A 27,798-nucleotide genomic window follows, 5' to 3' on the forward strand; every position below is an offset into this window, starting at 1 on the left:
TCAAATTTCTTAACCAAAATATTAGAAACAACTAAAATTATTCATCTTTTAATAACCAAACTTTCTTCTTTCCCTTTAATTTCATGTAAATAGAACAACATCTGTTTGACTTACACTGTAAAACAGAGTCCAAAATAAATGAATAAAGTTTCACTTTCTGTCAACATGAAAGTTTTGGATGATTTATTCATTTCTTTCCTACCAAAAATGGGACTAAAATGTTTTATGTTTAGTTTGTTGAGCTGAAAAAAATTTAACTTTTTGTGATTTTAGTTTTAGACGTTTATAAACTAAAACATTTTTAGTTTTTAAACTCAAAACTAAAAATGTTTTAATTTGGTTCATTGATGGGATGTTTTTGAGAAAGAAAAGATGGTAACCATGGCAACGCGTAGTCAGGTTTCCCTCGTTATTAACAGCAAACAGGAACAATGAAGGACCCAAACAGGAAACGCTCGGCCTGGTTTCCTGTCAGACAGGAAGCAGCGTGTTTCCATAGGGTGTATGTAAACTTCTGGTCTGCCTGCGCTGAAACCAGAAGTTTACATACCCTGAGTGGATCAGGAACCAGGTCAGAACCTGCAGGGAATTCGGTTCCTCCAGAAACTCACAGCTGTTCTGCTGCTCTGGATCAGTTTCTGCAGAGACACCCCCCCCGCCATCTCTCTTGATGCCCCCCCCCCACACCTTTGATACCCCCCCTCCGCCCATAATAACCCCCCAAGCCTGGGAGGGTTGGGGGGTTGTTATGGGCGGAGGAGTGGTATGATGAGCAGTGACTTCTCTTCCTCTCCTGTTCCTGCAGATCCAGATGTTCTTTCTGCTGACGCAGATTTGGCCTAAGGAAGCCCCGCCCCTGAAGGAGGAAGCTCCGCCCCCTCCGATTGTCTGAGGAGTCATCAGGAATCTGTGGCATCCTGACGCCGTAGCGGACGGGGCGGCTCCCAGAGGAGCAGATAAAGGAGCAGCGGCGGGGAGTCGCTCAGAGCTCGGCTCAGCCTCGCCAGGAGAACGACGCTCTGCCGCCAGAAGACTCACCTGCTCAGGTAAGACGTCTTCGCTCTGATCTGCGTCTGTTTCTGTTCCTCCCTGACCTTTGAACTCTTTATGGAGGGAAGCGCTGCAGTAAAGCCAGGATCGGAGGCGCCTCGCCCCCAGATACAAACATTCCTCCAGGATGACCTTTGACCTCACTGTTGGTTTAAGGCAGGGGTGTCCAAAGTGCGGTCCGGGGGCCATTTGCGGGACAAGATACAGATTTGGCAGATGGAGACTTTGTTTAGGACAAAACGGATTCATCTTGAACTTTTCCTGAGAAATAAACCTGGCAGAAAATCGATTCTAGAATCTAATCTTTTCTAACTGACAGAGAAAATTTAAGGCAAATTTTCAGAACCCTTTTAAAGTTTTGGATCTTGAATATTTTCCTCATCTTGTCCCATCAAGAAATCTGGAAAAATCTTGAAGTATTGTGAGTTTGTTTTATTGTTGAGATGTGAAAATCGTTTTCTTTGGCGCTGCAGTTCGTCTGAGTCGATGATTTTGATCCCATGAGACAAGAAGTTTGGGAATCTGCTGTGATTTAACCAAACCGCCGCGTTTGGGTCCGGATGATTAAAAGCTTTAGAAATCCATCAGACTTCACGATGGACACCAACCTGCTGCTACCAGAACCAGAGCCAGAACCAGAGCAGTCGTCTGCTGACTGGCAGGTTGTGGGTTCGATTCCGACTGCTTGGCGCTCAGGAAGTTCGGTCCATCAGAACCAGAACCAGCAGCTGATTCTGGTGTGGAAATTAAACGTGTGTGTTTCCATGGAGACGTTCTGGTCACTGAGGTTTGGACTTTGACTAGGCCGACTCTTCTCCATGTCAGCCGTTAGTAGATCTGCTGCTGGTTCTGGACGGTGATGGACCTGGAGATGACCTTTGACCCTGACTGACAGACATTGCTGCCGTCCATCTTGTGATGATGACGATGGTCTGCAGAGGAAGAGTCAGGATGTTTGCTTTACGATACGAAGAGCAAACAGGAAGCAGCTGCAGGACGACCAGCTGCTGGGTCAACGCCAAGACGGTGACCTCAGGGTGACCTCACGGTGACCTCAGGGTGACATCACGGTGACCTCATTGTGACCTCAGGGTGAACTCTGGGTTACCTCACGGTGATCTCAGGGTGACCTCATTGTGACCTCACGGTGACCTCATTGTGACCTCAGGGTGAACTCTGGGTTACCTCACGGTGATCTCAGGGTGACCTCATTGTGACCTCACGGTGACCTCATTGTGACCTCAGGGTGACCTAACCTGACACCCTCTGATCTGAACCTCCAGATGGTTTTAACAGGAGCAGAAACTGAAAAATTTCCTCCTGTTTTTGTTTTTTGTCCAAATTAAAATGTTGGTTTTATTTTTGAGGCTAATTTCAGGAACCGCCAGACTTTGACTAGGCCACTCCTGAACCTTCATTTTGTTGTCTCTGAGGTTTTTGGAGACCATTTCCTGTTTCTGGCTGTTAAATCATGACCTCTGGCCTTAGCAAGGATGTTGTTCTGGTTCTGGTGGGTCGCTGATTACTCCTGAGTGTGTTGAGGTCAAAGGTCAGAACATGAAGCCTGCTTCATGCTGTCAGTAGGTTCCTGGTCCAGTCAGGCAGAGATCAGAACCGGATCCGGAAACGGTGCATTGTGGGAGTTTTCAGTAAACATGTTTGTCTCCTGCTCAGGTTGTTCTGCCGCCATCTTTCCCCATCAGAGGGAGGACCGTCCGTCAGTCTGCAGCGCCTCTTCCTGTCACTTCCTGTCCGCCGCCATCCAGCTGCATTCACAGGTACTGAACCGGCTTGGTTGGTGTCCAAAAGCCATCTTGTTCCCGCTGCAATGCATTTTGGGTAAATGACGTGTAACGGTCCAACTGCCTGGCTCCCCCTGTCAAAACAGTGATGACTAATATTATTAAGTCTTTTCAAATTGAACCGGAGCGAATTGAAACCGATCAGAACTAGAAATAACGAGGTGATGATGAGGAGGAGCAAACAGAGGAAGAGGAAGAGTTGTCTGTATCAGCTGCTGCTGCCTTCAGGTTCATAATGAAACAATGAATGAGACTCACCTGTTCGGACTGTGTGGTCCGGTAACTGGTTCTGTAGCTCTGAGTCCGGTTGTTGCTGTTGGTTCCACATTCAGAACCGGTTTTCTCGCTCCGTTCCTGTAGTCACCCGGTTGCCTGACTGTCACGTCTTTTTAAATATACTATATATTAAGTTTTCAAAATACAACATACAACAACTAAAGAAAAACAGAGTAAAAACTGGTATTTTTATTTGATCTAAATAACTGATTATTATTATTATTACCGTTTACAGGTTCTATCTGTCCAGACCCAGAGGTTGACCGAGCGTCGGGTCCGTCTTAGACTGAGGAAGAAGGTCCAGAAACAGCCGCCAGGTACTACAGAACTTATTAGTGGAGCCCACAGTATCATACCGCAGTTTCTCCAAATGAAGAATCTCAGTAAATTCAACTAACCACATTTTAAACTGAGGAACTTTGTCAGGTTTCCACAAATCTTGGCTATTTTCATTCCACACGCCACAGAAATACTGCAATTTCTAAGTGAAGGAAAATATCCTGATAATGAAAACTGTGGGTCCAGAACCAACATGGACCTCTACACTGAGAACCAGTTGAACATTCACACCATCTTTGGGGTTTGACCAGAACAGATGAGACAGAGAACCATCAGCAGACGTCCATTTATCAGACTGTGAAGATATTGAGGGGAAGATTCTGTGCAATTTAATGTTAGAATAGTGGAGTTTCTGAAACACCTTGAACTGAATGAACTGAACTGAATGAACTGAACTGAATGAACTGATTGAACTGAACTGAACTGAATGAACAGAACTGAAATGAATGAACAGAACCGATTGAACTGAACCGAATGAACTGAAGTGAATGAAAAGAACTGAACTGAATGAACTGAACCGAATGAACAGAACCGATTGAACAGAACTGAATGAACTGATTGAACAGAACTGAGTGAACTGAACTGAGTGAACAGAACCGAATGAACTGAACCGAATGAACAGAACCAATTGAACTGAACTGATTGAACTGAATGAACTGAACTGAACTAAATGAACTGAACTGAACGAACAGAACTGATTGAGCAGAACTGAAAGAACTGAACTGAACGAATAGAACTGAACAAAATGAACTGAACTGAATGAACAGAACTGATTGAACAGAACTGAATGAACTGAACTGAACTGAATGAACAGAACTGAATGAACTGAACTGAACTGAACTGAATGAACAGAACTGAACTAAATGAACTGAACTGAATGAACAGAACTGAATGAACTGAACTGAACTGAATGAACAGAACTGAACTGAATGAACTGAACTGAATGAACTGGTGCTTTACACTGACAGAACATGACTGGATCCTCCCAGACCCCAATCTGCAAACCAGCTCCTCCCATGCAGCCCTCAAGGAGTTTGTGGCAAAATTCATTTGCACTGCAAAGATGTCAAGAAAGCTTGAAATTATTTTTTTTATTTTTTTTTGATTGGAGAGCGCACCAGCAGTTTGCATATCTTTTCTTCTTTCAGTAGATAAGATATGCAAAATTCAGGATGTTAATTCAAACATAATTTCTAATTTGCAAATATCTGAAAAATCTGCATCTGGAAGAGAGAAACAGTCCCTCGACATTGTAAATGAAGCAAACGTTTTGTTGATATACAGTTTTTTAAGTGCAGTTAAGTCTCTTACTCTCCAATTTTTAAATGATATATCCGATAGTGATGGGGGAAAGGCATGGTTACGGTAAATTGGGGCATGAACTGAGGTCTCCGGTAAACTACAGTCTAACTTAATTTGTTTCCATATTTTCAAACTTAATTTAAAGCAATCAAGCTGTTTATTCCAGTATTTGTTGGAGATATTGCTGCTGAGAAAAGAAGTGCCGTAACTCTGTTCCTCTCAATACCCAACCAAGAAGGATTATCTGCAAACATTTCTGGAGCCTCAGCTTCCTGCCGGTATACTGAGGCCCTGGCATTCGCCGCCCAATAATAGTGCTGAAAGCAGCGTAATCCTAATCCCCCCCATCTCTCTTGGTTTATGTGAGTTTTTGATATTCTATGAGCTTTAAACCCCCAGACAAAAGGCAAAATTATTGAGTCCAACGATTTAAAAAAAGGCCTTTGTTAAAAAGATAGGCAGACCCTGAAAAAGATATAAAAATTTAAGCAAGGAGATCATGTCAATAGCATAATGCGGCCCATCGTTGAGATCATCCTTCCAAGATTGTCCACTTTTTCTTTAACGTTCAATTTGAAAATTTGTTTGGGGTCGTTTGGCAAAATAACTCCAAGATATTTCACTTTGTTAGTTATCTTAAATGTTAAATTATCAAGGAATTCAGAAGTAAGGCTTGCACCTAATGACATACGTTCACTCTTCTGCCAGTTAATAGTATAACCTGAAATCTCACCAAATGACTGAATAAGGTCCAGGAGAGTCGGCACTGACTGCTCAGCATGTGATAGAAAAACAACAACATCATCAGCATACAATGAGATGTAATGGTCAATGTTTCCCAATTGAATCGGTTTGATTATTTTCAGTAGTAGTGTTTTCTAATACTAATGGCAAGGGGCTCCATAGCAACCACAAAAAGCAGAGGACTAAGTTGGCAACCCTGGCGGTTCCCCGCTGTAGGAGAAAAGGTTCTGGCCTGTCCTGGTCTGAGGACTGAGGCAGATGGTTGAGCATACGTTGTTTTAATTCAAGACACTAATTTACTACCAAACCCAAATTCCTCAAGTACAGTCAGGATGTAAGGCCTTTCCAATTGGTTAAATGTCTTTTCAGCATCCAGGCAAAGAACAGCTCCCTTAAACTTACTGTCATATTTACGATACATAATGTTCATCAACAGTCTGATATTAAAAAATGAAAACCTTTTAGGGACAAAGCCCATTTGGTCCGGGTGAACAATAGGAGAAATATATTTATGTAGCCTATTTGCCAGAACTTTAGCGAATATTTTAATGTCACAATTCAGTAATGAAATAGGAAGATATGATGAAACTCTGTCTCCTCCCTGTTATATTAGCTTCATGCATATGAGTCTCTTCCTGAATCAAGAGAGTGAGCGAACATCCTGCGGAGGAGAGGAGCGATCTTCCTGGCATATCTTTTATAGAGCTCAGTTCCAAAACCATCTGGACCTGACCTTTGAACTCGGGAAACGATTTGATTACATCTAGGATTTCTTCCACAGTGATGTTTGCGACATTTAGATCTTTGAGCCAGTTTAAGACGTTTCCTTTTTGGACATGTATAGTTGTTCATAATATTCCTTAAAGGAGTCATTTATGCTTCTTGACCTTGACATCTGAGCGCGTCTTCCTGAGCGTGGAGCTAAGACTGAGCGTCTTGGCACAGCACTAAGCCTGCACTCTTAGCGCTGCGGGGTAAACAGTTAAATCTAGTTGAAATGTTCACCAAAAGAGTAGAAATGAAGCAAACATTGTTGCTTCACCTTCTTGTCCTCTGGGAGTCTCAAGACGCCACCTGAACCAGAAAATCTCCTCCCTCCTACTGGATCACACAGACAGGATTTGCTTTTACGTCTTCAGTATTTAGAATAATTTGTAAAAAAAACAAAAAAAAACAACCCAGCGTTACGCTCTGTATCTGTGTGGTTCAGGCTTGTGTTGGTTTTGTGTGACACATGATGCGCGTTGGAGATGCAGTTGTGGTTCAGGTGCGGTGATAATATCCTGCTGGCGCCCCCTGCTGGAAGCTTCTTTATTGTTATTAAAATGAAGAGTAAATATCCATCGAAATAAATGAATGAAGTATTGTAGTCAAGTTTCTCGTTCCTTTAAAAACATCCATAGGTCAGGCTGAATTCAGAAAACCTCACAAACCTCAGAGAAATGAGAAGATTCCTAGAAAGGAGTGTCTGTGTCCTGAAAGCATTAATAAGACATTTTCCTTTCTGTAGTGGGTGTGAGCTTCTTTGTTCAGCTAGCTCGTTGTTTCTGAAAGCTTGTGATTTAGACATTAGTCTTACTTTTGTTAATGGTCTTCATAATACAGTTGCAATTGTTTGATTCTTTATTTCCGTGCTTGCTGTCACCATATGGACTTACTGGCTCTTCCAGTTTTCACACATCATGTTTTGTTAAAAAACAGAAATAGTTCATTAAATCTCCAATGTGACCTGTTTAAGTATCACACCCAGAAGAAACAGTGATGATGCCAGAAACCATTATGGTTTTGTCTCGGACTCCACTGCATTTGATCTTGGGATTTTATATCAAGACTATTACTATGGAAATATGACTAAAATTTCAGAATATTGTCCAATTAATAACTTTATATCTTTGTTTTCATTGGATGCGAAACGTACCGATTAAAATCCGTGACTCAACGCTAATTGCGTGTTTTTCTTGCGGCTGTCTGCCCTCCGCGCCCTTTTCTTCGCACGCAGCTCCTCTGACTAATCCTCAGTAATTCTGCTACAAAAATCATGTTTCTGGAAAACATCCAAAAGAAAGCATGGCGACACGTAAATCTGCAGCGCTTCGCTTTCAGAGACGGTGGGGACTACGTCCAATTTTTACCGTCATTTCAAACCGAAGCTCGAGGAAAGGTAAGCTAGGTGTGTGATGCTAGCAAAGCTAGCTTTGCCGCAGGGTGTCAAACTCCAGCCCTGGAGCCGCAGCCCCTGCAACTGTTAGATGAGCCTCTGCTGCAGCACCTGAACAGAATAATTAGGTCATTAAGGTTCTGATCTACACAAGGAGGAGGTGATGAAGCCGTTTCATTCCAGGGTTTTGTACCTGTGGCTCATCTAAAACCTGCAGGACAGCGACTGGAGGCCTGGAGTTTGACTCCCCTGATCTACAGTGACCGTGTTGAATTTGCGATGAGAAAACAAAATGTCCAAGAACAATGTGACCAAAGAACACATTATACACTAATGAACAATCTGATTTTTTTGAACGGCTCTTTACTATGAACGGTATGACTCGAGTCTCAGTGAGTCGTTCTGTTTTTGTTATGCTCTTCACACACTGCAGTAGCTATTATAATCCCATGTATTTCAAAATTATGTTTATTTAAATAAAGTACAGGAACATAAGCGCACAGAGCGCATGCTCGTTGCTCTCTGTGGCTGACAGTTAGCATGCTAGCAGGCTGCTAGCTGAAAACAGTCACGTTGCTCCAGGGTTTTTGTTCATATTTGATGTTTACCGTTTGTGCGTTGTCTTAATTGTTATTTTTGATGGTCCCGAAAGAAACTCACGTCCACCTTCTTCGTCTGCTATTTGTTGCATTTTCTATTTTTTTTTTACATTGTACAAATAGTAGTCATTTTTTGATCAATCCAACACTTGTAAAAACTACATGGGTACCAAGCTATTCAGTTTGGTACCCATGTGGTACCATTGATGAAATGGCTTGTTCTTACAAAGATGAATGGTTTCCAAACTGGATCATCTGAACGGTTCCTTGAAGCGACTGGATCCTGAAGAGCCATAAGTCTCATCACTTCTACTGTAGCTGTTCCAGCTCTGGAGCAGAAACTGATGGGAGCTGAGTAGTTTGGTATTGAAATCCGTCTCCATGGTAACAGCTTTCCTCTGTATTTCTACTGGCTGCATGACTTGGTTTGTGCAGCATTCGAACTGAGCGGATTGTGGCAGACAGGTGGAAGCAAAGCAGAACAAAGAGTTTGAATTGATAATGATGATTAAATTTAACATCTAGGTATTTTTATGGGAACGTGGATCTTTCAGAGCCATTGGAGCAATTTTGATCATGTTTCACATTTTATTGCGTCATGTAGCGGGAGGTGCTGGTTCTGGTCTCGGCTACAGCACTGGTACTCAAAGAAACAGAGGGCTTTAAAATACCCATGATAAAAAGAAATGTCATGAAACTACAACCATCTCACTGATAGCAGTGTGAGAAAAATAAAACTATTGTCTTTCTCTTTCAGGAGTAAACCTTAAATGTTCAGCAGCTCTGACCATTAAATCCTGCATCCGTCTTCCTGAACTGTGGAACAACTGGAGCAGCTGAGGATCTACTTCTACGACTCTTAACCAAACCGAAAGGTTAGAAACGAACCAGGAGACTAAATCTGAGCACCTAGAAGGAATGGTACAGTATGGATGTAAGGTGGACCAAGAGAATAAATCAAAGTATCAAATTACCTTCTGCATTAATGCTCTCCAAATGCACTATTTAAATACCTGATCTCATGTAAACCCAATGTGAGAGCCAGATTAAACTCCATCAGCTGGGTGGAGGACTCCACCATGAGTATAGAAGAAATCCTCCATTTCTGCTCACCTTCATGTAGTATTTTTGACTGCTGGAGCTTTTTTAATGTCTGATAACACTTGAATCAGCTTCTGCCAGCAACTTGCAAATGAAATCATTCACATTTCCATCGCTGATTTGATTGTGGATGAAATTATGTTCAAATCAGGTCATTTCTTCTAGGTGCTGCATTCCCTAAAATAAAAGTTAGCTACAGAATAAAGCAATTTCAATAACTGTTTATGTTTTACCACTTCTTTTGAGGTCAGGATGGTGTCCATCAGTCAGAACACTGCCATGAAGAAAAATGGAAATGAAGTCCATGAACCTGTGGCAGGCATATTTCTGGAGAAGACAGGGGAGAAATTCACCATTTATCAGGCCATGAAAAAACGTCTGCTTAAACCGGGAACGGCATTAGCTCTACTTGAAGCACAAGCAGCCACTGTGGGCATCATAGATCCGATAGGAAACCGTATACTTCCTGTTGCAGACGCTGTTAAAGAAGGAGTAGTTGGTCCAGAAATGAGGGAGAAACTTCTCACTGCAGAGAAAGCCATTAGTGGGTACATAGACCCCTACACCAATCAAATTATATCTGTGTACCAGGCTATGCAAAAAGATTTAGTCCCCAGAGAGTATGGCTTGAGGTTACTGGAAGCACAGATAGCCAGCAAAGGCATCTTTGACCCTGTGGAGAAGACCAGCATCTCTACTGATGCCGCGATCCAAAAGGGCCTTTATGAAAAGGCTTTGCTTAGTGACCAAATGTCTGAGCTGAAGGTATTTTACAATCCAAGCACACAAGAATATCTTAACTACCAAAACCTTCTGGAAACATGCACTGTGGACCCAGAAACCGGCTTGTTGCTCCTTCCTGTCTGTATTGCCTTCAAAGGTCTGCGCAAAGGTATTTCCTCCAGTGAACTGTTGGAGTCAAAGATCATTGACAAAGAAACATATGAAGACTTGCAAAAGGGGAAGACCACAACCCAGGATGTGATGTTGATGGAAACCGTGAAAGAATACCTGGAAGGCAAAGGCAGCATAGCAGGCATTGCTGATCTCTCAACCAATCAGAGAATAAGCATTTATCAAGCCATGAAGCAAGGGATAGTGATGCCAGGCACGGCACTTGTTCTGCTGGAAGCACAAGCAGCAACTGGGTTCATGATTGACCCTGTAGGAAACAAGAAATACACAGTGGATGAAGCTATTAAGCACAAACTTATTGGCCCAGAATGTCATTTGAAGCTGCTTTCAGCTGAGCGAGCAGTGACTGGATACAAAGATCCTTATTCAGGAGAGACCATATCCCTATTTCAAGCAATGTCAAAGGATCTCATCGTTAAGGAACATGGGATCCGGCTACTGGAGGCACAAATTGCCACTGGTGGAATAATTGATCCAATCAACAGCCACAGACTTCCCACTCAAGTGGCCTTTAAGAGAGGCTATTTTGATGAAGAAATGAATAAGATACTGGAAGATGAAGGCGATGACACGAAAGGATTTTTTGACCCAAATACAGAAGAAAACCTTACATACCTTCAGCTGATTGAAAGGTGTGTCACCGATCCTGGCACTGGATTGTGCCTTCTTCCTCTACATGACAAATCAGGCAAATTTAATTCTAGCTTTATTGACTACAAAACAAAAACTGTCTTCAAAACTGAAAAAGTCAAAGTGACATGTGGGAAGTACATAGGAATGACAGTCTCTTTGTGGGAACTACTGATGTCAGAGTACTTCAATGAACACCAGAGGCAAGACATATTTCAGAAATACAAGGAAGGGAAGTTAAATATCTCTACAATCATTAAGATGATTTTGGAAACCATAGAAACATCAGTAAAAGCAACAAAAACCGTCTTTGAGGGTATACGGGAAACTGTCACAGCCAAGCAGCTTGTTGAAGCAGAAATCATCAGTGAGAAAGTGATGAAGGAGTTGGAAGATGGAAAAAAGTCAATAAAGGACGTAATAGAGGATGAAAATGTAAATGTTTACTTACAGGGAAAAGACAGCATCGCAGGTATTCTGCTTCCAGATTCCCAAGTTATAACAATCTACCAAGCCAGACAAAAAGGAAAGCTGATGCCAGGAACTGGCCTGATTCTGCTGGAGGCACAAGCAGCTACTGGGTTCATTATTGACCCCATTGGAAACAGGAAGTTTTCAGTGGATGATGCTGTCAAAGCTAAAATTGTGGGACCTGATGTCTGTCAGAAGCTGCGTTCAGCAGAGAGAGCAGTCACTGGGTATAAAGATCCACATGATGGAAAAATAATCTCTCTGTTCCAAGCTATGCAAAAAGACCTGATCCTGAAAGATCATGGGATTCGACTTCTGGAGGCACAGATTGCCACTGGTGGTATCATTGATCCGGTGAACAGCCACCGCATCCCTGTACATGTAGCCTATAAGAGGGGATACTTCCATGAGGAGATGAATCAGATTTTGAGCGATCCAAGTGACGACACCAAAGGTTTCTTTGACCCCAATACCCATGAGAACCTGACATACTTGCAGCTCCTGGCTAGATGTGTCAAAGATCCCAGTACTGGCCTGTGCCTCTTACCTCTGAAAAGCAAGAGCACCAAAATAAATATTGATGACAACATGAGGGAAATTTTCCATAGGACAATAATTACTGTCAAGTATGGCAGATTCAAGGGCAGCACAACTCTGTGGGAAGCAATTAATTCAGAATATCTGTCTGAAGACAAACGACAGGACCTTTTCAAACTTTTCAGGTCCCGGAAAATCACTGTTGAGCAACTGACAGTGACCATTATAGATATCATTGAGAGCAAGGAGATAAAACAGCAAGCAGAGCTGAACTTTGAAGGTCTCAGGGGAGAGGTGTCTGTTGTGGATCTCTTGGATCTTGAAATTGTAGATGAAAAAACATACAAAAGTATGATTGATGGAAAGCTTTCAAGTACTGATGTAATGAAGATGGACAGAATAAGAGCCTACCTCCAAGGGACAAGCTGTGTAGCAGGATTGATACTACAACCCTCCAATCAGAAACTAAGCATCAATGAGGCACAGAAAATGGGCATCCTCACTCCAGGCACTGCCCTTTGTCTCCTTGAAGCACAGGCGGCCACAGGATTCATTGTAGATCCTCTAAAAAACCAAAAGCTTACAGTGGAAGAAGCACTAAGAGAAAAGGTCATTGGTCCACAAGTGTACGAAAAGCTGTTGTCTGCAGAGAGGGCCGTCACTGGTTACAAAGACCCATACACAGGTCAAAAGATCTCTCTATTCCAAGCCATGAAAAAGGATCTTATTGTCAAGCAGCATGGTATTCGTTTACTCGAGGCCCAAATTGCTACTGGTGGTATCATTGATCCATTGAAATGCCTTCATTTACCTCTAGAGGTTGCATACAGGAAAGGTTATTTTGATGCAGAACTCAATCAAATCTTAACAGACCCCACTGATGACACAAAGGGCTTCTTTGACCCAAAGACTCAAGAAAATCTGACATATATGGAAATGTTGAGCAGATGTGTGAAAGATAAAGACACTGGACTCCTTCTTCTGCCACTTAATGGCACACCAAAGACATCAGCAAAAACAGACAAGACATACACAGAAGCAGAAATAAGGCAAGAGTTTGAAAAGACATTTGTAAGCGTAAGTGTGGGACGGTATTCGGGAAAATCTGTTTCTCTCTGGGACTTGATTCACTCTTGTTACTTCACTGAAGATCAGCAGCTAGAATTTATTGAAAAAGTAAGAACAAAGCAGATGAACACCCAAACAATAATCACAGTAGTGATTTCCACAATTGAAAAACTGGAAAGGGAAACCCCCAAAGTGACAATGGGGCTGAGAAAGGAAGTATCTGCACAACAACTCCTAGATTCTGATATTATTGACTCAGCCACATTCACACAGGTTAAAGAAGGAAAGCTAGACTTTGAAGAAGTAAGCAAAAGTGAATTTGTGACAAGATATCTTCGGGGAACTGCAAGCATTGCTGGAATCAAAATGTATCCAACCCAGGATGTAATGAGCATTTACGAGGCAAAACAGAAAAATCTTTTGACTCCCGGCATTGCACTTGTACTGCTTAAAGCACAGTCCGCAACAGGATGGGTGATTGATCCTGTCAGCAATAAGTTCTATTCAGTTGATGAGGGTGCAAAGGAGATGGTAATTGGAACAGATGTCCTTGAGCAACTTCTTTCAGCACAGCGTGCTGTCACTGGCTTTAAGGATCCTTACACAGACGGCACCATATCCCTGTTTGAAGCGATGAAAGAAAGACTAGTTGAAAGAAGAGAAGGCCTTCATCTTCTTGAAGCACAGATGGCAACTGGAGGAATTATCGACCCAAATCAAAGTCACAGAGTACCTGCTCAAGTTGCTATTAAAAAAGGATTCCTTGATGAAGAAACTTACAATATCCTGCAAAACCCAAGTGATGATGCAAGGGGTTACTATGACCCAAATACCAATGAAAATTTATCCTACGTTCAACTGATGAGTCGATGTGAAAGAGATTCCAAAACTGGACTCCTTCTCTTGCCACTGGATGTTGATGAGTCCAAGGAGTTTCATACAGATGAGCAGGTGGAGCTTGCCTTCAAAAACAAAAGTATTTCCCTGAATGTAGGAAAATTTAAGAACAACGAAATAACAGTGTGGGAGTTATTGCTTTCTGAATATATCTCAGCAGAAAAGAGAGAGCAGCTGATACGACAGTACAAAACAGGAGCTTTGAAATTAGAGGAAATCATTGAAATCCTGACAGTTATCATCACAGAACTCTCAACTAAAGAAAGAAAGTTCAAAGGACTAAGAAAACAGGTCTCAGCTAGTGAACTGTTAGAGTCAAAAATTATCTCAAAGGAGATTTTCGACAAAATTATGCAGGGCAAAATAAGTGAGAAAAATGTGACTGAAATTGAGTCCATTCAGAAGTACCTTGGAGCGACAAACTGCATAGCGGGTGTCAGACTGGAATCAACAAAGACCGTTATGAGCATTTATGAAGCTAAATGCCGAGGTCTACTAACTCCTGGTACCTCCCTAATTCTGCTGGAAGCCCAAGCTGCCACTGGCTTTGTCATTGACCCAGTAAACAACAAGAAACTTTCAGTAGAGGAAGCTGTTGATCAAGGAGTAGTTGGAAAAGAATGGAAGAAGAAATTGCTCTCAGCAGAAAGAGCAGTCACAGGATACAAAGATCCCTACACTGGAAACACAATTTCTTTGTTCCAGGCCCTGAAGAAAGATCTGATTGTTAAAGATCACGGGATCCGTCTTCTGGAGGCGCAGATTGCAACAGGAGGAATAATAGATCCAGTCCACAGTCACAGGGTGCCTGTACAGGTGGCATACCAAAGAGGTTACTTTGATGAAGAGATGAACCATATCTTATCTGATCCAGATGATGACACCAAGGGTTTCTTTGACCCCAACACCAAGGAGAACCTTACATACCTCCAGCTGATCGAAAGATGTGGAAAAGATCCACGTACAGACCTAAATCTACTGTCCATTGTAAAGAAAGGCGAGTTCTACTTCTTTGTTGATGAGGCCACAAAGGTCATCCTAAAGTCTACAACAACAACCAAAGCTGGAGGAAAATACAAAGGTACCACAGTTTCTCTGTGGGATTTGCTTTACTCCAAATACATCACCGAGGAAAAGAGGAGAGATCTTGTCCAGCAGTTCAAAGCTGGAACACTCACCATCGACCACTTCTTGGAAATCATCTTGTCCATCATTCAGCAGAAGACCACAACAACAACAATCACAAAGACTACTGAGGAAAAAACCTTCAAGGGAATCAGAAAAGATGTCAACTTGACTGAACTAGTTGAATCAAAGATTATTGATAAGGAACTCTACAAGAAGATTGTTGATGAAGATGTCACAGTGGCTGAAGTCAGTGAAATGGATTCAGTACGTAAATACCTTGAAGGAACCAACAGCATTGCAGGAGTGTACATCCAGTCCACCAAGGAGACGCTGAGCATCTATGAAGCCAAAGGCCGAGGTCTACTGACTCCTGGTACCTCTCTGGTTCTGCTGGAAGCCCAAGCCGCCACTGGTTTCATGATCGACCCAGTAAAGAACAAGAAACTTTCTGTAGAGGAAGCTGTTGGTCAAAAACTGGTTGGTAAAGAATGGAAGGACAAACTGATATCAGCAGAAAGAGCGGTCACAGGATACAAAGATCCCTACACTGGAAACACAATTTCTTTGTTCCAGGCCCTGAAGAAAGATCTGATTGTTAAAGATCACGGGATCCGTCTTCTGGAGGCGCAGATTGCAACAGGAGGAATAATAGATCCAGTCCACAGTCACAGGGTGCCTGTACAGGTGGCATACCAAAGAGGTTACTTTGATGAAGAGATGAACCATATCTTATCTGATCCAGATGATGACACCAAGGGTTTCTTTGACCCCAACACCAAGGAGAACCTTACATACCTCCAGCTGATCGAGAGATGTATTACAGATCCTGCTACAGGTCTCAGTTTACTGGTCATTGTAAAGAAAGGCGAGTTCTACTTCTTTGTTGATGAGGCCACAAAGGTCATCCTAAAGTCTACAACGACAACCAAAGCTGGAGGAAAATACAAAGGTACCACAGTTTCTCTGTGGGATTTGCTTTACTCCAAATACATCACCGAGGAAAAGAGGAGAGATCTTGTCCAGCAGTTCAAAGCTGGAACACTCACCATCGACCACTTCTTGGAAATCATCTTGTCCATCATTCAGCAGAAGACCACAACAACAACAATCACAAAGACTACTGAGGAAAAAACCTTCAAGGGAATCAGAAAAGATGTCAACTTGACTGAACTAGTTGAATCAAAGATTATTGATAAGGAACTCTACAAGAAGATTGTTGATGAAGATGTCACAGTGGCTGAAGTCAGTGAAATGGATTCAGTACGTAAATACCTTGAAGGAACCAACAGCATTGCAGGAGTGTACATCCAGTCCACCAAGGAGACGCTGAGCATCTATGAAGCCAAAGGCCGAGGTCTACTGACTCCTGGTACCTCTCTGGTTCTGCTGGAAGCCCAAGCCGCCACTGGTTTCATGATCGACCCAGTAAAGAACAAGAAACTTTCTGTAGAGGAAGCTGTTGGTCAAAAACTGGTTGGTAAAGAATGGAAGGACAAACTGATATCAGCAGAAAGAGCGGTCACAGGATACAAAGATCCCTACACTGGAAACACAATTTCTTTGTTCCAGGCCCTGAAGAAAGATCTGATTGTTAAAGATCACGGGATCCGTCTTCTGGAGGCGCAGATTGCAACAGGAGGAATAATAGATCCAGTCCACAGTCACAGGGTGCCTGTACAGGTGGCATACCAAAGAGGTTACTTTGATGAAGAGATGAACCATATCTTATCTGATCCAGATGATGACACCAAGGGTTTCTTTGACCCCAACACCAAGGAGAACCTTACATACCTCCAGCTGATCGAGAGATGTATTACAGATCCTGCTACAGGTCTCAGTTTACTGGTCATTGTAAAGAAAGGCGAGTTCTACTTCTTTGTTGATGAGGCCACAAAGGTCATCCTAAAGTCTACAACGACAACCAAAGCTGGAGGAAAATACAAAGGTACCACAGTTTCTCTGTGGGATTTGCTTTACTCCAAATACATCACCGAGGAAAAGAGGAGAGATCTTGTCCAGCAGTTCAAAGCTGGAACACTCACCATCGACCACTTCTTGGAAATCATCTTGTCCATCATTCAGCAGAAGACCACAACAACAACAATCACAAAGACTACTGAGGAAAAAACCTTCAAGGGAATCAGAAAAGATGTCAACTTGACTGAACTAGTTGAATCAAAGATTATTGATAAGGAACTCTACAAGAAGATTGTTGATGAAGATGTCACAGTGGCTGAAGTCAGTGAAATGGATTCAGTACGTAAATACCTTGAAGGAACCAACAGCATTGCAGGAGTGTACATCCAGTCCACCAAGGAGACGCTGAGCATCTATGAAGCCAAAGGCCGAGGTCTACTGACTCCTGGTACCTCTCTGGTTCTGCTGGAAGCCCAAGCCGCCACTGGTTTCATGATCGACCCAGTAAAGAACAAGAAACTTTCTGTAGAGGAAGCTGTTGGTCAAAAACTGGTTGGTAAAGAATGGAAGGACAAACTGATATCAGCAGAAAGAGCGGTCACAGGATACAAAGATCCCTACACTGGAAACACAATTTCTTTGTTCCAGGCCCTGAAGAAAGATCTGATTGTTAAAGATCACGGGATCCGTCTTCTGGAGGCGCAGATTGCAACAGGAGGAATAATAGATCCAGTCCACAGTCACAGGGTGCCTGTACAGGTGGCATACCAAAGAGGTTACTTTGATGAAGAGATGAACCATATCTTATCTGATCCAGATGATGACACCAAGGGTTTCTTTGACCCCAACACCAAGGAGAACCTTACATACCTCCAGCTGATCGAGAGATGTATTACAGATCCTGCTACAGGTCTCAGTTTACTGGTCATTGTAAAGAAAGGCGAGTTCTACTTCTTTGTTGATGAGGCCACAAAGGTCATCCTAAAGTCTACAACGACAACCAAAGCTGGAGGAAAATACAAAGGTACCACAGTTTCTCTGTGGGATTTGCTTTACTCCAAATACATCACCGAGGAAAAGAGGAGAGATCTTGTCCAGCAGTTCAAAGCTGGAACACTCACCATCGACCACTTCTTGGAAATCATCTTGTCCATCATTCAGCAGAAGACCACAACAACAACCACCACCACAACAACAACAATCACAAAGACTACTGAGGAAAAAACCTTCAAGGGAATCAGAAAAGATGTCAACTTGACTGAACTAGTTGAATCAAAGATTATTGATAAGGAACTCTACAAGAAGATTGTTGATGAAGATGTCACAGTGGCTGAAGTCAGTGAAATGGATTCAGTACGTAAATACCTTGAAGGAACCAACAGCATTGCAGGAGTGTACATCCAGTCCACCAAGGAGACGCTGAGCATCTATGAAGCCAAAGGCCGAGGTCTACTGACTCCTGGTACCTCTCTGGTTCTGCTGGAAGCCCAAGCCGCCACTGGTTTCATGATCGACCCAGTAAAGAACAAGAAACTTTCTGTAGAGGAAGCTGTTGGTCAAAAACTGGTTGGTAAAGAATGGAAGGACAAACTGATATCAGCAGAAAGAGCGGTCACAGGATACAAAGATCCCTACACTGGAAACACAATTTCTTTGTTCCAGGCCCTGAAGAAAGATCTGATTGTTAAAGATCACGGGATCCGTCTTCTGGAGGCGCAGATTGCAACAGGAGGAATAATAGATCCAGTCCACAGTCACAGGGTGCCTGTACAGGTGGCATACCAAAGAGGTTACTTTGATGAAGAGATGAACCATATCTTATCTGATCCAGATGATGACACCAAGGGTTTCTTTGACCCCAACACCAAGGAGAACCTTACATACCTCCAGCTGATCGAGAGATGTATTACAGATCCTGCTACAGGTCTCAGTTTACTGGTCATTGTAAAGAAAGGCGAGTTCTACTTCTTTGTTGATGAGGCCACAAAGGTCATCCTAAAGTCTACAACAACAACCAAAGCTGGAGGAAAATACAAAGGTACCACAGTTTCTCTGTGGGATTTGCTTTACTCCAAATACATCACCGAGGAAAAGAGGAGAGATCTTGTCCAGCAGTTCAAAGCTGGAACACTCACCATCGACCACTTCTTGGAAATCATCTTGTCCATCATTCAGCAGAAGACCACAACAACAACCACCACCACAACAACAACAATCACAAAGACTACTGAGGAAAAAACCTTCAAGGGAATCAGAAAAGATGTCAACTTGACTGAACTAGTTGAATCAAAGATTATTGATAAGGAACTCTACAAGAAGATTGTTGATGAAGATGTCACAGTGGCTGAAGTCAGTGAAATGGATTCAGTACGTAAATACCTTGAAGGAACCAACAGCATTGCAGGAGTGTACATCCAGTCCACCAAGGAGACGCTGAGCATCTATGAAGCCAAAGGCCGAGGTCTACTGACTCCTGGTACCTCTCTGGTTCTGCTGGAAGCCCAAGCCGCCACTGGTTTCATGATCGACCCAGTAAAGAACAAGAAACTTTCTGTAGAGGAAGCTGTTGGTCAAAAACTGGTTGGTAAAGAATGGAAGGACAAACTGATATCAGCAGAAAGAGCGGTCACAGGATACAAAGATCCCTACACTGGAAACACAATTTCTTTGTTCCAGGCCCTGAAGAAAGATCTGATTGTTAAAGATCACGGGATCCGTCTTCTGGAGGCGCAGATTGCAACAGGAGGAATAATAGATCCAGTCCACAGTCACAGGGTGCCTGTACAGGTGGCATACCAAAGAGGTTACTTTGATGAAGAGATGAACCATATCTTATCTGATCCAGATGATGACACCAAGGGTTTCTTTGACCCCAACACCAAGGAGAACCTTACATACCTCCAGCTGATCGAGAGATGTATTACAGATCCTGCTACAGGTCTCAGTTTGTTATCATTAAAAAAGTAAATTCAGTTAAAAATTACAAGTGAATCTAACAAGTATTGTCACTTTCAGTCTGAACTTTATTATTTCTTATTACTTATTTCATTTCACCAGAGCTGGAATCCAAACCAGCATCTTATCTGTGATAGAAAATTCCTACGTTTGTGTTAGTCATAAATTACAGTCGTGAATAAGATGAAGCTTTAACACTTTTCATGAGTACTCGAATGTCAAAGGAAAAGTTAAAATTAAAGGGATTTGTTTTTGCGTCTACTACCTAATAATCTGCTTGTTAACTGTTTAAATGGGTTCCACGTTTTGTTTGTCTTGGAAATGATGGTTATTGTTGTTCTGTGATGCAATCACATAGTTCTCTTTGCATAAAGTTTTCAGTTTCTTCTCTGGGGTCAAATGTGGATGTAATTGGAACAAGGGAATACTTCCCCTTTTCCACCTTTTATGAGGTCCAATAAAATGATGCAATGTTTACCTTTTTCTTAAATATTGTTCTTTTAACGAGCAACTGTTATATTTTATGTTTCGGGTCTAGTGCTAACGAGGCTTTCACACTTTAGCCACCAGAAAAAACATGAAGTTCAACAATAAGTCTGTTTATACTGTTTTCAATAATTTTCCAGAAAGGAAGTTCAGAGAAATGTCTTTTCTGTTCTTCCTTAAAATAGCACCTTCTAGTGCAACAAAATAATATAACACCTTTTCTAGAAACACATTTTATTTTCACTTGTAAAATGTTTTAGTTACGAGGAATTATTAAAAAATTGGTCAGACATTCTAAAACGTATTAAAATATTTTCAAATAAAAATGATCCAAGCCCAGGAGTCCATAGGTCTGAACCGCTTCCTACCGGAGTGTGTTGGGAATAAAGCCAGACGCATGAGTGAAGTGAGTGCAGTATTGGTGGGAGCTCGCCCTGTAATGAGCCCTTTGTTATTTCAATTTGATACATAAAGGGTATTTTAAATAAAATGCATTATTATTACCACCTCCCATGCCTTCTGGAACAGCTTTAATTTTTTAACATTTAGAAAAGAATCAGAAAGAAAACTCAGTTCTCCAACATTATCAAAGGCACGAAGCACCAAATGTTCAGCTGAATAAGAGACTCAGTGCAGATTGGCCAAGAGCTCACGGATTTCTTCCTGGCTGCGGTAAATCTTTTTCACTCCTCTTGGAAGGTTGCGACACGATGACAGATTGAGGTAGCCCAGAGCCGTCATTTGTTCGATGACCGGCCTGCAGGAAGAGGTGCAGAGAAGAGAAAAGGACTTAACAACTGCAGGGCTTGAGAAGAACAGCATCAAGTGAATCAAAGTTTTTACTGCGTATGATTTACTGCATTTTTTAGACTTTATATTAAATGTAGACAACCTTTAACAAAAGGCAAAACAGCAGAATCACTTATGACTGATACCTGCCAGCCAGAAAAGCAAGGTGATGAATATTAAAGATACAGGAAGAACACGAAATGATACAAAAATAATGAAAAGGATGAATCCAGTAATCTACAGCAATATTTACGGGCTGTAAAATAGCAGAAGGAAGCTTCTAAAAGGTTCTGTCTTTGTGATACCTTATTTTTCAGTTTCTACATTTACATTTTAACTCCTTGTTTTTTTTAAGTGAGTGAAAACATGTTTCTACCTTTGTTTTATCAATTTTATGTTCATTCCAGACGTACCGCTCATAAACAGATACTATAGTAATAAACAGCAGTGTGAAATATTTGCCCCAGTGAGGGGTAAAAGCCTGGGCTCTTTGCACATGGAGTCTGCATGTTCTCCCACTGCATGCATGATGGTTTTCCTGCGATAGTCTGCTGACCTTGCCTCTTGCACAATCACTCCTAGAGAAATCCACCAACCCCCTGCGACCCAGCAAGGAGAATGGATCAGTCAAAGGACACTTTTAAAGCACAAGGACCAAGATTATTACAGTGAGCACTGAATATTGCATATTTGGTTTAGTATCTGTATTTCAAAGAATCTTCAGAAGAAACCACTGCAGTCCGCCGACAAATCCTAACAGGTTGCCTCTGATACATTCAGAGTTGAAGGAGCTGCCGGAGTTATTCTGGCTCCTTTTGCATGAAATCAGACGGAAAGAGTTCCTCCACAGGTCTGGTGATGGATGGCTTACCTGAGAGCCTGCGCTGTTATCTTGGTGCCACTGAGGTTCAACGAGAGCAGCGTGTCAGCTTCAGCAACCTGAGTGAGGAACGTCAGCGCCACCTCCAGGTCGGCCTCGGTAAATGGCTGATTGGTGATGTCGAGCTGCTGCAGCGTCGGACCCCACTTCTCCATCAGCAGCTGAAGGTTCTTCTTCACTGACGTGAATCCGATGTTTTTAGTAAAATATTGACCCCAGAACAAACACTCAAGCTCTGGAAGATATTTTAAAAAGCAAAACTGATAAGCAAATGTCTCATATCAGCTACAGTAGAACAGTCTGCTGACTGTCCTGCACAAACTTTAATCATTTTTTACAATGAAACTCTTCAGCTGCTCATTTTAGCAAACAGAGCGTTGGCTAATGTCTTATATGTATTATTATGTATGAATATGTTCACCTGACTGACCTGAGGAACAGGTATCCAAACTCTTTAAGGTGTTTTTAGATTGCAGCAAGAAAGTAAAATTAATTTGTTAATTATTGTAAGACATTTTATTGCCTATAATGTGCTTTGCTCTATTTTAAATGCCTTTTCTGGTTCTGTTATAATGTAAAATAATCTATTTAGATGTAAGAAATAATTAATACATGATAATAATAACAGTAATGTAATATATAATACAATACACTGGAATATAATTAATATGATATAATAATGTTTTACTTCAAAGTCAGAAAGTCTCACTGCAATAATATAAAAGTAAAACATTTAAATTATAAAAATAATTTTTGAGATCAGTGCTGTAGTCCACTTCCTGCTGTCGGAGCGGTCTCCACTCCAACAACACATTCAAACCGAACCAGAGTTTACTTCAACCTGACCCAGACCCAGGTTTGGAGGGCCAGAGGTCAGAGGTCGATTAGCATTCACACCTCACCAACTAAACTGGACTTTGACTAGGCAAACGGACCGGAGTTGGGTTGAAGCGAACTGAACAGGGCTGGTAATGAACCAAGTTATCTCCAGAGCTAAGCTAGTGACTCCTAACGTTGCTTCAATAATTTGCTCAGTAAACATGTATGAAGAAAAGGCAGAAATGTGGCGTCTTTTACGCACTTGAACACGGTAACTGGGCCAGACCAAAAGTCGTGATCCGTGTGGAGCCTCGTAGGTCCAGCACTCGCAGTCTGGTGGAGCCGAACAGAACATCCCGCAGAACCTGGTCAGTTATGTAGGAATACTCTGTATTGGCGATACAAAATTCATCCAGCAGCGGGAATCCGGCTTCTGACTCGTCTCTTTTACGCATCGCCTTGTGCTGAATTTGGATGTTAAACATCCGGAAAATCTGAAAGGAAGTGAGAAAACAAGATTACCAGATTTAAAAAAGGGGAAAAAAGTCTGGTGCCGTACAAAACAAATCAATATAAGTAGAAAACTCTTTTACATTTGTTTGCATGCTTTACATTTTTCCTTCTGTGGAATAAAAGTTAAATCCATCCATCCATCCATCATCCAACATGCTTATCCCCAGTGGGATTGTGAGTGCTGCTGGTGCCTATCCCCAGAGGTCAACAGGTGAGAGGCGGAGTCACCTGGACAGGTCACCAGTCCATCGCAGACTAAGCCAAATATATCTGGAAGGTTTTTGATTTGCTGGGTCTCATAGAACATAGAAATCAGACTCTGGAGGTCTGAGTAAGACCAGACCTCCAGGCACTAAACGTGATGCTGGTTCATCATCAGAGAGCTACAAGAACTACCAGACACACACACCTCCAAATTGTGCATTATTAGATAGTTAACAGCAGTAAGTTTTTCACAGTACATTTTTTTAAAAACTTGATTTTAAAGAGAAATGCTGGCATATAATTCAGTGATGAGGAGGAAATTTTTAATAGGTGCCGTTAAAATAAGCTTTTAGGCTTGTTGATTTTGGACTTTATGTCCGTCTGATTGCACTCACTTAGAGATAAACGCAGAGTGCTGTTTGAATCTATCCAACAGGAAGGCAGAAAAACTCTCCTTCATGGTTTCACATCAGGTCTCTGATGTTTCCACAGCAGGACTGGAACTGATGATGACGGTGCAGAAACCTCCTCTGTGAAACACATGGGAACTGTGCAGATCCAGCTTGTCTGAGGCGTTCAGGGTGGCCTGCCTTCCATTTGGAGGTGTCCCAATAATGCAACCAATCACAACCAATCACAGTCAATCACAACAAACCACAGCCAATCACAGCTGATCCTGGTTGGTCTGGAGACCATGCGATGTGTGAAGAGCCATTGGAAAGTTGTGACTAACATTTGTTTTAAATCAGCACAGAGGAGTTCTTCATCAGACAGAAAGCTTCAGCTTGAATCATTTAGTAAAACTAGATTTTAATGACCTTCAGTTTGGGACAGGCCTTCTGTAGCGACTGAAAGCAAACAGACAGTTCTGTGTCTTTACTGTCCAGCTTCTTATTAACTTCTAGCAGCTCCAGATCAGGACAAAATCCTTTCTGCAAAGACAAGCGCATCGATCTGTAAGAAGAGTTCAGAGCAGTAGGCAGGCATAAAAACATGAACCTCACAGCAATTGCTGCCAGGACTTTGTCATTCCTGTGGCTGCGGGTGAAGAGCATCTGCCTAATCTGCTTCCCATGTTCCTCCAGGAAGTCCACCAGTCCCTCCACCTGAAACTGCAGCAAAGGAAAAACACTTTGAGAACCTGTTCAGATCAACCAGCTCATGATTAAATCACAGTAAATCAGTCATTCTAAAGCTTTTATTAGAAGCTTGTTCTGAACGACTACATTGGATCTAAGACTATTTACTCACACTTCTCTCTTTCCAAAGATTAGAGTTAATACATAAAAGAATAGATTATTTTCTCCTGAAGTAGTTCAACCATCACACCAACCATCCCACCAACAATCCCACCAACCGTCCCACCAACCAGCCCACCAACAATCCCACCAACCGGCCCACCAACCGTCCCACCAACCATCCCACCAACCGTCCCACCAACCATCCCACCAACAATCCCACCAACCGTCCCACCAACCATCCCACCAACAGTCCCACCAACCGTCCCACCAACCAGCCCACCAACCAGCCCACCAACAATCCCACCAACCGTCCCACCAACCATCCCACCAACAATCCCACCAACCGGCCCACCAACCAGCCCACCAACAATCCCACCAACCGTCCCACCAACCAGCCCACCAACAATCCCACCAACCGTCCCACCAACCATCCCACCAACAATCCCACCAACCGGCCCACCAACCATCCCACCAACAATCCCACCAACCGTCCCACCAACAATCCCACCAACCGTCCCACCAACCAGCCCACCAACAATCCCACCAACCGTCCCACCAACCATCCCACCAACAATCCCACCAACCGGCCCACCAACCATCCCACCAACAATCCCACCAACCGTCCCACCAACAATCCCACCAACCGTCCCACCAACAATCCCACCAACCGTCCCACCAACCAGCCCACCAACAATCCCACCAACCGTCCCACCAACCGTCCCATCAACAATCCCATCAACCGTCCCACCAACAATCCCACCAACCGTCCCACCAACCAGCCCACCAACAATCCCACCAACCGGCCCACCAACCGTCCCACCAACCGACCCACCAACCGGCCCACCAACAATCCCACCAACCATCCCACCAACCATCCCACCAACCATCCCACCAACAATCCCACCAACCGACCCACCAACCATCCCACCAACCATCCCACCAACCGACCCACCAACCGGCCCACCAACAATCCCACCAACCATCCCACCAACCGGCCCACCAACCGACCCACCAACCATCCCACCAACCGGCCCACCAACAATCCCACCAACCATCCCACCAACCGGCCCACCAACCGACCCACCAACCGGCCCACCAACAATCCCACCAACCATCCCACCAACCATCCCACCAACCGGCCCACCAACAATCCCACCAACCGGCCCACCAACCGTCCCACCAACCATCCCACCAACCATCCCACCAACCGGCCCACCAACCAACCCACCAACCGACCCACCAACCGGCCCACCAACAATCCCACCAACCATCCCACCAACAATCCCACCAACCATCCCACCAACCATCCCACCAACAATCCCACCAACCGGCCCACCAACCATCCCACCAACAATCCCACCAACCGTCCCACCAACAATCCCACCAACCGTCCCACCAACCAGCCCACCAACAATCCCACCAACCGTCCCACCAACCATCCCACCAACAATCCCACCAACCGGCCCACCAACCATCCCACCAACAATCCCACCAACCGTCCCACCAACAATCCCACCAACCGTCCCACCAACAATCCCACCAACCGTCCCACCAACCAGCCCACCAACAATCCCACCAACCGTCCCACCAACCGTCCCACCAACAATCCCATCAACCGTCCCACCAACAATCCCACCAACCGTCCCACCAACCAGCCCACCAACAATCCCACCAACCGGCCCACCAACCGGCCCACCAACCGACCCACCAACCGGCCCACCAACAATCCCACCAACCATCCCACCAACCATCCCACCAACCATCCCACCAACAATCCCACCAACCGACCCACCAACCATCCCACCAACCATCCCACCAACCGACCCACCAACCGGCCCACCAACAATCCCACCAACCATCCCACCAACCGGCCCACCAACCGACCCACCAACCATCCCACCAACCGGCCCACCAACAATCCCACCAACCATCCCACCAACCGGCCCACCAACCGACCCACCAACCGGCCCACCAACAATCCCACCAACCATCCCACCAACCATCCCACCAACCGGCCCACCAACAATCCCACCAACCGGCCCACCAACCGTCCCACCAACCATCCCACCAACCATCCCACCAACCGGCCCACCAACCAACCCACCAACCGACCCACCAACCGGCCCACCAACAATCCCACCAACCATCCCACCAACAATCCCACCAACCATCCCACCAACCATCCCACCAACCGGCCCACCAACCATCCCACCAACCATCCCACCAACCGGCCCACCAACAATCCCACCAACCATCCCACCAACCGGCCCACCAACCGACCCACCAACCGACCCACCAACCATCCCACCAACCATCCCACCAACCGACCCACCAACCGGCCCACCAACAATCCCACCAACCATCCCACCAACAATCCCACCAACCATCCCACCAACCAGCCCACCAACAATCCCACCAACCAGCCCACCAACCGTCCCACCAACCAGCCCACCAACTGTCCCACCAACCATCCCACCAACAATCCCACCAACCGTCCCACCAACCAGCCCACCAACAATCCCACCAACCATCCCACCAACCAGCCCACCAACAATCCCACCAACCGGCCCACCAACCATCCCACCAACCATCCCACCAACCATCCCACCAACCGGCCCACCAACAATCCCACCAACCATCCCACCAACCATCCCACCAACAATCCCACCAACAATCCCACCAACCGTCCCACCAACCAGCCCACCAACAATCCCACCAACCATCCCACCAACCAGCCCACCAACAATCCCACCAACCGGCCCACCAACCGACCCACCAACCGACCCACCAACCGGCCCACCAACAATCCCACCAACCATCCCACCAACCATCCCACCAACCGACCCACCAACCGACCCACCAACCATCCCACCAACAATCCCACCAACAATCCCACCAACCATCCCACCAACCTCTGAATGCTGCAGGTTGAGGCGCTGCAGGGTGCGGCTGTGCAGGCCCAAGCTGCGCAGGCCGC

At 44.0% G+C, this 27,798-nt stretch overlaps 3 protein-coding genes across 5 annotated transcripts; 2 read left to right on the forward strand and 1 right to left on the reverse strand.

The window, feature by feature from the left end:
- The first annotated feature begins 921 nt into the window (after positions 1-921).
- Positions 922-20,366, forward strand: eppk1 (epiplakin 1). Of its 3 annotated transcripts, XM_028036211.1 has the most exons (6): positions 922-1,046; positions 2,725-2,828; positions 3,364-3,445; positions 9,028-9,145; positions 9,623-18,858; positions 19,873-20,366. In XM_028036211.1, exons 5-6 carry the CDS (start codon positions 9,624-9,626, stop codon positions 19,899-19,901), a joined length of 9,264 nt encoding a protein of 3,087 aa, XP_027892012.1. In that variant the 5' UTR covers positions 922-1,046; positions 2,725-2,828; positions 3,364-3,445; positions 9,028-9,145; position 9,623; the 3' UTR covers positions 19,902-20,366. The 3 variants fall into 3 exon arrangements, with proteins under 3 accessions (XP_027892012.1, XP_027892011.1, XP_027892010.1); XM_028036210.1 differs by having other exon boundaries at positions 923-1,046; positions 9,618-20,366; XM_028036209.1 differs by having other exon boundaries at positions 923-1,046; positions 9,623-20,366.
- On the reverse strand, positions 20,290-24,378 carry fbxl6 (F-box and leucine-rich repeat protein 6). Its single transcript, XM_028036282.1, has 4 exons — positions 23,976-24,378; positions 23,126-23,357; positions 22,036-22,279; positions 20,290-21,132 (listed from the first exon to the last, which is right to left on the reverse strand). Exons 2-4 carry the CDS (start codon positions 23,346-23,348, stop codon positions 21,003-21,005), a joined length of 597 nt encoding a protein of 198 aa, XP_027892083.1. The 5' UTR covers positions 23,349-23,357; positions 23,976-24,378; the 3' UTR covers positions 20,290-21,002.
- LOC114156293 (cell surface glycoprotein 1-like) lies at positions 23,530-27,739 on the forward strand. The gene is made up of 2 exons (XM_028036646.1): positions 23,530-23,550; positions 24,896-27,739. Exons 1-2 carry the CDS (start codon positions 23,530-23,532, stop codon positions 27,737-27,739), a joined length of 2,865 nt encoding a protein of 954 aa, XP_027892447.1.
- The last annotated feature ends 59 nt before the right edge of the window (positions 27,740-27,798 follow it).

This window comes from Xiphophorus couchianus, chromosome 13 (genome assembly GCF_001444195.1).
Source record: "Xiphophorus couchianus chromosome 13, X_couchianus-1.0, whole genome shotgun sequence".
NCBI lineage: Eukaryota > Metazoa > Chordata > Actinopteri > Cyprinodontiformes > Poeciliidae > Xiphophorus > Xiphophorus couchianus.